We start from the raw sequence: 12118 nt of genomic DNA on the forward strand, positions 1-12118 counted from the left end.
TCGGAGGTCTGCCCGTGTGGTTCTGCCCGCCTGACCAGTGAGCTTTGGTGACAGTCCTGTAGAATAGCGTTAAGGAAAACAGAGGGATCCAGAATGTGAAACATCCGCTGTGGAATCGATTGGCCTCTGAAGGGTCTTGTCCCCTTCGATTTAGTTTCAGGGTTGTACGTGGTGATATTACATTGGTGTTCAATGACGAGTCGGTTAGATTAGTAGCATGGAAGGAGAGTTTGTTTTCTCTAGAGGAGACTGATCTGACCCTTAGGCTGGGGAGAACGGGGGAGAATAAGATGTTTTGGGTTAGAAGGAACCTGAGCGCACAGCTCCAGTTTGTAGTGTAGACAGAGCTTACTGTGTGGCATTGGGTTAGGGCAGTGGTCGGCAAACTCATTAGTCAACAGAGCTGCAGTTTGCCGACCACTGGGTTAGGATCTACCTTCCTACTGAGAGAATTAGGAAAGGTCAGGCCCTGGCTGGACTTGGATTACTGGACAGGGATGTCCCCGCTCTCAGGGAAGAGTGAGCACGCGTGTTTGAAATGGCCTCCCTCCTGCGGGTGGCTGATGCCTGCAGAGGGCAGGGTGCTAGTTTGCAGAGGCAGGCAGCGAGGTGAGGGCTGTGCTCTGGAGGGCAGAGCTACAGGAGTTGTCCAGCCTATTGGTTCTCACGCTTGTCCATCTGGACAGCTGCAGGGAAAGAAAGGGAATAGAGCAGTGTGCTGCTCCCTTTCTAGAACTTTCTATTATTTGGACACCTGACTTGTTACTTTGTGCATACTAATTTTTTCAGCTTTGTCCGGGTGGCGTGGCTCAGTGGTTGAGCGTCGACCTATGAACCCCAGGAGGTCACGGCTCGATTTCTGGTCAGGGCACAGGCCCGGTTTGTGGGCTCGATCCCCAGGGTGGGGTGTGTAGGGGGCAGCCGAACAGTGATTCTCATCATTGATGTTTCTATCTCTCTTTCCCTCATAAAATGAATAAAAATATATTTTAAACAAATTTATTCAGCTTTTATGAAACACCTATAATGTGCCTGACAGTAAAGATACAGAGGTCTCAAGAAGCTCAGCCTCACCAGGGAGACAGAAGAGAATAACTGCCGTTACTTATGGTTATTAAGTGTGTACCAGGCACGTAATATGTGCCTTTTGTAATCCTCACGGAAACCTGGGTGCCGAAGGCAGGTGTTACCCCCCATTTTTCAGCAGGGGTCGATGAAGCAGAGTTCATCGTCACTTGGTGACAGAGTGGCTGAGGGGTTCAGACCAGCCTGGGGTAGTCTCAGAGGTGAACTCAGATCTCAGGCAGAGCTGAGCTCTAGCACAAGTCACTTCACCCCTCTTTCAAACGAAGGAGAACATCCTGTCTCATGGGGTTATTTTGTGTATTACAGTGAGATCTTATTGATCCCAAGGCCACTAATAATTACAGTAGATTCCCCCTTATCCACAGGTTCACTGTGGCCCAAAAATATGAAATGAAAAAATACCAGAAATAAACTGAATACGTTTTAAATTGCCTGCCATTCTGAGTAGTGTGATGAAATCTTGCTCTGTCCTGCTTTGTCCTGCCCGGGTGTGAGTCATACCTATGTCCCGCGTACCCACGCTGTATATGCTCCTGACCGGTTATTAGTCGCCGTCTCAGTGACCAGATTGATTATCAGAGAGAGAGAGACACACACACACACACACACGCACAGGGCACACACTCATGTAACTTTGCAGGTGAGTTTTTGCAGAGCGCCCGGAGTGCATTGCTACAATTGTTCTATTTTATTATTAGTTATTCTTGTCAGTTTCTTACTGGCCCTAATCTATACATGAAACTTGGTCATAGGTGTGGAAGTATAGGAAAAAACACAGCATACAGAGGGTTCGGTACCTTGCGCCGTTTCAGGCATCCTCTAGGGGTCTTGGAACGAGTGTCTGAGAATAAGGGGGACTCCAGTACAGCACTAGCTGAGTCTTACTTTCAGTGGCGTTCTTTCCACAACGGCAGGTGTCTCTGAGCAAACCATTAATGACGATCTAAGCTGTGAGAGAGGGTGGTCCTCCGTGGCGTGGGGCACTGAGGAGGGTGCCTTGTAGCCGGGACTGGGCGTCAGAGCAGACGTCCCACAGGTGGCGCTCTTCGGGCTGTCCTGAGAAGTGAGAAGCAGTTAGCTGGTGGGAAAGGCCAGGGAGGGTACCTCAGCGAGAAGGAGGCGTAAGGGAAAGATGAGAGAAAACGGAAAGGCACAGCAGAGCAATTACCCTGTGGGGCATAGGCGGATCCTGAGAATGGGGCATGGGGTAGGCAGGTAGCCTGGTCAGATTGTGTAGGGCCTGGGATTCAAAGTAAACTTTTATTTTAGAACGAGGGGCCTGGTGCACGGATCCGTGCACACTGAAAGGAAAATAATTAGAAGAAATCTATCTATATACTAGTATGTAAAACTCTAATATGCAAATAGACCGAATGGCGGAACAACCAAACAGTTGGTCGCTATGATGCGTGCTGACCACCGGGGGTGTGCGCGGAACATGGTGGGCATCGGCCGCAGCAAGATGGCGGAGCAGGTGAGCGGGGTGCCAGACCAAGGCAGGGTGCCAGTCGCTGTCATCGGGGTGAGCCTCTGGTGGTTACTGAAAATTCTTCGTCCTGTGCATCGCGGTCCCGCCAAGCACTCGCACCCGCTGCCGGTGCCAGCCCCGCCCGCACCCACTGCTGGCAATGGCCCCGCTCACACCCACTGCTGGCACCAGCCCCGCTCGTACCCACAGCTGGCACCAGCCCCGCTCGTACCCACAGCTGGCACCAGCCCTGCTCGTACCCACAGCTGGCACCGGCCCTGCTCGTACCCACAGCTGGCACTGGAGCCACTGTTGCACCTGCTGCTGGCGCCTGGCCAGTCCCGATCACTCAGTGCCATCAGCGGGTGCGAGCGGCGGCTGCCGGCCCCGATCGCCCCTGTGGGCTTCTCCACCTCCCCCTGCTCCTGAGGGGCGATCAGCGCTTGCACCCACTGATGGTGCCGGCCCCGCTTGCACCCCCTGCTGGCGCTGGCCCCCATCACTCCAGGCTGTCAGTAGGTGCGAGCGGGGCTGGCGCCGTCAGCGCGTGGGAGCAGGGCTACCAGCAGACGGAGGACTGGAGGCCGTGGCAGGAGGGGCCGGGCGGGGTGCAGAGGATGGGCTAAGACCTGACCCTGTGCCCACTGCAGCCTCATGGCCCACGGTTCCTTTCAAGGTGCACCAATTCGTGCACTGGGCCCTTAGTATTTTTAATATTGCTATTTGCCCTTTCTCTGTAATGAATGCTGGTTGCCGTCTGCAGGGCAATGGGGCTCCCGCTCTGCTCCCTCAGCGCCTGGGAGCTGGGCGGCAGCCCTGCCCCCCGTCCCCCACTGCTGCCCCTGGTTGCTGTCTGTGGGGAGAATGGCAGGGTGATCAGGCCCCGCTCGTATCTGCCTTGGCATGGCGCCGCCCGCTCAGCTGCTCCACCATCCCGCCACGGTCCCGTTCTCTTCAGGGCCCATTGGGGCCAGCAGTGCCTCCACTGCTGCCCGCTGCCAGTGCCGCGTCGCTGATGTCCACCATGTTCCGCACCGCCCCCCTGGTGGTCAGTGCATGTCATAGCAAACGGTCGAACTCCCGGTCCAGGGACAATTTGCATATTAGGCTTTTATTATATAGGATAGTTTTAGACTTACAGAAGTTACAAAGATAGTACAGAGAATTCCCATAACCCCACACCATGTTGCCCCTATTATTCATGTCTTACATTAGTATGGTATATTTGTTACAGTTGATGAACCAATATTGATTGGTTCAGTGTTATTACCTGAAACCATACTTTATTCAGATTTCCTTAGTTTTTACTTAATGTCCTTATTTCTGTCCCAGGATCCCATCCACGATACACATTACCTGTGGTTGTCATGTCTCATCAGGCACCTCTTGGCTGTGACAGTTTCTTACAACTTTCCTTCTTTGTGGTGACTCCAGTGGTTTTGAGGAGTATAAGTCAGGATTTCTGTAAAATGTTGTTCAGTTGGGACCTGTCTGATGTTTTCCTGTTTATTAACCGAGCGTTTGGGGAGGAAGACCACAGAGGCGAAGCGATGCCCTTCTCATCACACCCCATTGGCACATGCTGTAGCCATGACGCCGTCCCTGTCATTGTAGACCGTCATCACAAGGGTTTGTCGGGTCTCCTCACCCCACCCACTCAATTTAACACCTAAAGTTAATCTTTCAGCTCTAGAACAGTTGAGCTATGACCCTACTACCCAGAGATACATGTTGTTAGTTATTGTCCAGAATTTTAGTTCTGTTCTTTTTCAAAACTCCTTAAATTGGACATGTCTTTAAAAAAAGCATTTTTATTGATTTCAGGGAGGGAGGAAAAGGGAGAGATAGAAATACCAACGATGAGAGAGAATTATTGACCGGCTGCCTCCTGCACGCCCCACACTGAGGATCGAGCAACCTGGGCAGGTGCCCTGCTTGGGATTCAAATTGTGACCTCCTGGTTCATAGGTTGACACTCAGCCACTGAGCCACACTGGCTGGGCTGGACATGATTTTATTTTTTAATAGGTAGTGCTTACAAAATCATTAGTTACTTTTTTTTTGAATATCAACCTTCCTTTGAGGATGTTTTTTCCTGAGCATATTCTTTAGTGTACTTCAAGTCTCCATAAGTGTTTATGTGAAAATCTTCCCATTTCGCCCATGTTTCTGAGAGTTTCGCAGGGTACATTCTAAGATTTCCTCTCAGTCCATTAAAGATAGTATTCCACTATCTCTGGCTTCTGTTGCTGTTGGTTTGTCATTTATTTGGAGGTGATATTTATTTGGAGGCTTTAAAAATTTATACCAACCTTTACTCTAAAGGCCTTTTTTAAAAAATGTACATATATATTATTGATTTTTAAGAGAGGAAGGGAGAGGGATAGAGAGTTAGAAACATCGATGAGAGAGAAACATCGACCAGCTGCCTCTTGCATGCTCTCCACTGGGGACCGAGCCCACAACCAAAGCTACGTGTCCTTGACTGGAATTGAACCCGGGACCTTTCAGTCCGCAGGCAACGCTCTGTCCACTGAGCCAAACCGGTTAGGGCTTGTTTGTTAATCTTCACCTGAGGGTATTTTTCCCATTGATTTTGAGAGACAGAGAGAGAGACATGGTGAGAGAGGAAGAGAGAAAGACATTGATGTGAGAGAGACACAGCGATTGGTTGCCTCCTGCATGGGCTCTGACCGGGGATCCAACCTGCAACCTCGGTGTGTACACTGACCGGGAATCGACTGTGCTCCAGCCAGCTGAGCCACACCATTTCCTCCCTCCCAGCCCTGCAGCCAGCCGTTTCTCCACGGGGCCTGTTTCTTTCGCTGGGAACCAAGATCTGGGAGCGCGATGTGCTCAGTTGTTGCTGGATTGTCATTGCATCAGGACCCGCTCAGTGGGCAGAACTGGGAAGTAAACGTGTGTGTGCACGCAGACATGTGCACACACCCACGTTTCTAATTCTGTTGAAAACGTTGATGTCATACTGTTACCTCATTTCTCTGGAGCACCACGGAACTTTCTCTAGCCCCCCCCTTTCTGTATGTGTAACTCATTCACTCGGAGTAATTGTTTTGAGATTCATTCATGTTATATGCTTAAATAGTTCATCCTTTGTATTGCTGAGTTTTAGTCCATTGAATGGATATACCACATTTTAGGAGATTGCCAGGCTTTCCCCCCCAAGTGATAGCATCATGTTACATTCCCACCAGCAGTGCGTGAGAGTTCCAGTTTCCCCACATGATTGCCACACCTTGGTGTTGTCAGCCTTCATTTTAATTTGCAATCCAAATGAAAACTTTAAATAATTTTCAACTACAGTTGATGTACACTATTATATTACTTTTGGGTATATGTACAACATTTATATAATTTACAAAGTGATCACCCCAATAAGTCTAGTACCCACCTGACACCATCCTATATAATAAAGAGGTAATATGCAAATTGACCATCACTCCCCCATGTGGACACAAGATGGCCTCCACAAGATGGCTGGCAGGGGAGGGAAGTTGTGGGTGATCAGGCCAGTAGGGGAGGGCAGTTGGAAGGGACCAGGCCTGCAAGGGAGGGCAGTTGGGAGGGACCAGGCTTGCAAGGGAGGGCAGTTGGGGGTGATCAGGCCGGCAGGGGAGAGCAATTGGGGGAGACCAGGCCTGCAAGGGAGGGCATTTGGGGGCGATCAGGCCAGCAGGGGAGGGTAGTTGCGGGGACCAGGCCAGCAGGGGAGGGTAGTTGGGGGGGGACCAGGCCTGCAGGGGAGGGCAGTTAGGGGTGACTGGGCTGGCAGAGGAGGGCAGTTGGGGGTGACTGGGCCAGCAGGGGAGGGCAGTTAGGGGTGACCAGGCTGGCAGGGGAGGGCAGTTAGGGACAATTGGGCTGGCAGGGGAGCAGTTAGGCATCGATCAGGCTGGCAGGGGAGTGTTAGGGGGTGATCAGGCTGGCAGGTAGAAGCAGTTAGGGGTAATCAGGCAGGCAGGCAGACAGGCAGGCGAGCGGTTGGGAGCCAGCAGTCCTGGATTGTGAGAGGGATGTCAGATTGGAGAGTGTGCAGGCTGGGCTGAGGGACACCCCCACCCCACCACCCATGCATGAATTTTGTACACCAGGCCTCTAGTAGTTATTTTAATATTATTGACTATATTCCCTATGCTGTACTTTACATCCCTGTGATTGTTTTTATAACTGGCAATTTGTACTTCTTAATCACTTCCCATTTTTCATATTCCCAAACCCCCTTCCATGTTGCAACCATCAAAATAGTCTCTGTATCTATGAGTTTGTTTATTTTCTTTTTTAGATTCCACATATTAGCAAAAGCATATGGTATTTATCCTTCTCTGACTTACTTCACTTAGCAAATCCCCCAGGTCCATTTCTGTTGTCACAAATGGCAAGATTTCCTTCTTTCTTCTGGCACTTGTACACCTGTGGGCCCATTGTTTTATATCACAGATTTCTAAGAATTTGAATGCACTTCAGAAGTTTCCTTTCAAATTAAATCTTTTTAATAAGTTATCTTATATAATAAAAGCCTAATATGCTAAGTGTCCTGTCATCAGGTGACCAGTCAACTGTTCAACCAAAGTGTAATATGCTAATGATATGCTAAGACCACTCAACCACTCGCTATGATTAGCACTGACCACCAGGGGCAGACAGTCTACTGGTCGACCTGTAGCTATGATGTGCACTGACCACCAGGGGGCAGACCCTCCGACTGGTAGGTTAGCTTGTTGCTAGGGTCCAGCTGATCGGGACTGGGCAAGAAGGGGCCGGACTTGCCCTGGAGCCTTCCCACACTCCCTCCCCAGCACCAATCATGCACTGGTGGGGTCCCTCGACCTGGCCTGCACCCTCTCGCAATCCGAGACCCCTCAGGGGATGTCAGAGAGCCGGTTTCGGCCCGATCCCACAAGGCCCTCCCCTCAGGAGGGCACCAGATGCAGGGTTCACAGCTGGTGAGCATTGCTGCAGCGGTGCCAGCCTCTCCCGATTGGGACTAGTTGGGCACGAGCCCGCAGCTGGCACAGCGGGGCCGGAATGAGTAGGAGCAGCAGGAAGGAGCTGCAGGCGGTGTTGGACTGCGGGTTTCAGCCTGATCCCCGCAGGCCACCCTGAGGGACCCCACCCGTGCACGAATTCATGCACTAGGCCTCTAGTTCTTCAATAAAGTTTTTGAAAGAATCTTTGTATTCCTGTTGTCAAGCCACCCAAAAGTTACACTGGCAGAGAAGGGTGAGGGTATTCTAAGCACATTGGAAGGATTCATGTTCTAAGAAAATCTTGGGGCAGCTTCCCTTCTGGATGTCCCGTGTCTGGAAACAGCATCCTCGGGTACAGCGCTTTAATTTAACCTGGGGTGCCGAGCCAGTCTGAGTTTAGTCCTGACTACGTCCTTCCAGCCGAGTGACCTGTTTAGTATGAAGATAATAATTACACCTGCTTGTTAAATAAGGAATAACCTAGGAAAAGACTTAGAAATGTTTCCGGGGACTTCAGAGCCTGCTCCACGCCCCCATTACCCTGTGGTGGTGGCCAGTGTGCAGGCTTTCAATCCAGGGTGGGTGATGATGGCATCAGGGTCTGAGGTTAAAAGATCAGAGTCGTGTTGTTGATCATTGCTTCACATGTCTGTTAAATTACAACGAGCATTCTCTCTTTTTATTTCTACCAAGCCAAATTAGCAAGACGCAGTCAAGAACGAGACAATCTTGGGATGCTGGTCTGGTCACCTAATCAGAATCTATCAGAAGCAAAACGTAAGTTTTAAAGCACCTTTATTTTTCACCTTCTTACTTAATGCAAAGTTTTAAATAAGTTTTGTAGCTGAAAGTCCCTACGTATGACAATTCTCTTACATTTTTAAAATAATTTCATGAGTTTGAAAGTATATTTCTTTACTGTAGCCTGTCATGATGATTGAAAGGTTTCTAACCTGTGGTTTCACAATTTGCTTTTTCCAAAATGCTGTACAAGCTAATACTGAAGTAACTAAGAGGAAAGGCCTAGAGGGGAAGGAACATTATAATGCAATGTATAACTCCACCAGCCGGGAGGGTGTAGGGTTATAAAGATGAAGAGTCGAACAGATTTCTAATTTGAAAGATTACAAAGGTCAAATGTGTGATTTTGGAATGGGCATCGTAGTACAAGACTTAAGCCTAGCTAGAAGTAAAGCTTTGGAGTTGGCTGTTTGTTTCATGTGTTTGAAATCTTATTAGGATGAATATTCTGGGCTACTTTGGATTTGTGTGGGGAGGGGGGCGGTAGGGGACCTAAAGCTATTAGTAATATTAGTTGTATTTTCAGAGTTTGCTTTTTCAGATTTTCTGTCCCTTTTGCTCAAATGATACCATTCAAAAATGATTTTATATCTGATATATTACCAGATCTTTGCCATTTTCAAAGTTTTTTTTTTCTTCATAACTTAAAAGAGAGAAGAAAAACTCAATTTCTGCCCTAGTTGGTTTGGCTCCGTGGATAGGGTCCTTGGTTCTATTCCTGGTCAGGGCACATGCCTGGGTTGCAGGCTTGATCCCCAGTAAGGGGCATGCAAAAGGCAGCCAATCAGTGATTCTCTCTCATCATTGATATTTCTATCTCTCTTTCCCTCTCCCTTCCTTTCTGAAATAAATAAAAATATATATATTAAAAAAAAGAAAAAAGAAATTTCCTCTGAGAATGTTTTAGTGGGCGTCTGGATGGAATTGATGGGAACTTGTGAACTTGGAGATCACATGCAAAATTTCTGGGCACACATGCATTTCTGGAGAAGTGACATTGGGTTTTCAGAAGGCTGCTTGGCCAATAGAAAGGCTCACAGTCGATTCTGTAAAACAGGACAGGGCTTCATAAAGCAACCCGTGGTGAACGCTCATCAGAAAACGGTTAAGTTGTGAGCAGAGGCTGGACTCTTGGGCTTTGACAAGGGTTTCCCACATTATGTTCTGCAGCATTAAATAGTGTGAACACATTACTGCCAAGCAGTGGGACGATGCTGCATATTAAATAAATACCCCCCTCTCGTACTCAGCATCCGTGTTAGCATTTAAGATGCAAAGAGCTCATATGGTAAAGAAACATGTTTAGTTTTGGTCAAGAGGGATCCTTTTTGGTACAATACCCTCCCTGGAACATGGGAAACTGAACTGCTCTTACTAATGCTAAATTTAGCAATAATAATTTATAATAGTAAAAGTGTAATATGCTAATTAGACCAGACAGCCAAATGACCTTCCGGCCGTCATTCTGGACGTCCTTCCAGACGAAGCCGCAGAGGCGGGGGCTAAGGCAGAGGTGGTTAGGGGCGATCAAGCAGGCAGGCAGAGTGGTTAGGGTTGATCAGGCAGGCAGGCAAGTGGTTAGGGTTGATCAGGCAGGCAGGCGAGCAGTTAGGGGCTATCAGGCAGGCAGGCAGAGTGGTTAAGGGCAATCAGGCAGGCAGGTGAGCGGTTAGGAGCCAGCGGTCCCGGATTGCGAGAGGGTGCATGCCAGGCTGATGGACACCGCCCTCCCCGCCCCCCCCCCGTGCACGAATTTCATGCACTGGGCTTCTAGCCTATAGCTAATCTAATAAAGAGGGAATATGCAAATTGACCATCACGCCGCAACAAAGATGGAAGCACCCACAGCGGAGTTGGGGGTTTTCCGTAACACAAGATGGCTGCACCCACAGCGGAGGTGGGGGGTTTCCGTAACACAAGATGGCTGCACCCACAGCGGAGGCTGAGTTCCTGTAACGAGCCTTAATGAGCAATCAGCAGGGACCTGATGCTGCACCCCCAGCCCTGGCGCCAGGTCAGGGGACCTGAGGCCGTGCCCCCCGCCCAGTGGGGCTTGACAGGGGACCTCAAGGTGTGCCCCCTGCCCCAATGTTGGGCAGGGGGACCTCAGGCCATGCCCCCTGCCTGGCAGGGCTTGATGGGGGTGGGGCCAGCCGGGTCTGGATCTCGCCCAGTGGGGGTGGGGCTGGCCAGATCTGGGTCTTGCATGATTTCAAGGTGCGCGTGGGTGGGGACTTGACTCTAGGTCCCACAGCGCGCCCAAGATTCTGACAGGAGGAAGATTTTCATACACATTTTACTAATTTTCTTTCATCTCTGACATTTCTATTATAGAGAAAGGGCAAATAATATTAAAATATTTCCTCTAATTAATTCCCTTTTAATGTGCACGAATTTCATGCACTGGGCCACTAGTCCTATATAATAAAGAGGTAATATGCAAATTGACTATCACTCCAACACACAAGATGGCCACCACAAGATGGTCTGCAGGGGAGGGCAGTTGTGGGCGATCCGGCCAGCAGAGGAGGGCAGTTGGGAGGGACCAGGCCTGCAAGGGAGGGCAGTTGGGGGTGACCAGGCCTGCAGGGGAGGGCAGTTGTGGGTGATCAGGCCAGCAGGGGAGGGGAGTTGGGAGGAATGATGCCTGCAGGAGAGGACAGTTGGGGGGGCCCAGGCCTGCAGGGGAGGGCATTTGGGGGCAACCAGGCCGGCAGGGGAGGGCATTTAGGGGTGACTGGGTCGGCAGGGGAGGGGAGTTGGGGGCAACCAGGCCTGCAGGGGAGGGCATTTGGGGGCGACCAGGCCTTCAGGGAAGGGCAATTAGGGGCTATCAGGCCGGCAGGGGAGCAGTTAGGCATTGATCAGGTTGGCAGGGGAGGGCAGTTTGGGGGGACCAGGCCAGGGGAGCACAGTTAGGGGTGACCACGATAGCAGGGGAGGGCGGTTGGGGGTGACCAGGCCTGCAGGGCAGGGAAATTAGGGGCAATCGGGCCGGCAGGGGAGCAGTTAGGCATCGATCAGGCTGGCAGGGGAGTGGTTAGGGGGTGATCAGGCTGGCAGGCAGAAACAGTTAGGGGCAATCAGGCAGGCAGGCGAGCGGTTGGGAGCCAGCAGTCCTGGATTGTGAGAGGGATGTCAGATTGGAGAGGGTGCAGGCTGGACTGAGGGACACACACCCCCATTCACGAATTTCATGCACCGGGCCTCTATTATATATATAAAAGCCTAGACGACTGGTTGCTATGACATGTGCTGACCACCAGTGGGCAGACGCTCAACGCAGGAGCTGCCCCCAACCTGCAGGCACCCTGATTGCCGATGGGGCTTGTGGCTAACCTCCTGGTCCCTCCCCCCGACTGGCAAGTCCCAATTGCCCAATTGGGGCCGGGCTGGGACAGGGAACTGGGGGGGTGGGCGTGAAGGCGGATGCGGGTGGCGAGGGAAGGAGGTGCGGGAGACGGGGAACTGCGCAGTGGTGGCACACGGGCGGTGAGGGAAGGATGAGGCGGGGAGGCAGGGAACCTGATTGGCCCTGATCACAGGCCAGGCCTAGGGACCCCACCCGTGCACGAATTTCGTGCACTGGGCTTCTAGTCTCAGTATAATCTGCTTGTAAGAGTGCCTTGATTTTGCCTCCATCAGACTGCTGCTTGATGAGTTTATAGTGGAGAACAGAACAGCAGAAGGAAGTGTGTTGACATTCCTGATGCCTTCACTGCAGGGAGGACCTAAAGTACTCCCTCTCTTTTTTGAGCACTTGCAGTAACTTACA

The 12118-nt window shown here is 50.7% G+C and overlaps 1 protein-coding gene across 1 annotated transcript in view; it reads left to right on the plus strand.

Annotated features, from left to right (window-relative positions):
• The window catches only part of RCOR1 (REST corepressor 1), a 102988-nt gene that overhangs the window by 45810 nt on the left and 45060 nt on the right, over window positions 1–12118 (plus strand). Inside the window, exon 3 of the mRNA XM_080644885.1 lies at window positions 8236–8319. Within this exon, the coding sequence (XP_080501011.1) occupies window positions 8236–8319 (84 nt within the window). The remainder of the gene's footprint in view (window positions 1–8235; window positions 8320–12118) is intronic.

Source organism: Plecotus auritus, assembly GCF_963455305.1.
Source record: "Plecotus auritus genome assembly, chromosome: 1".
NCBI lineage: Eukaryota > Metazoa > Chordata > Mammalia > Chiroptera > Vespertilionidae > Plecotus > Plecotus auritus.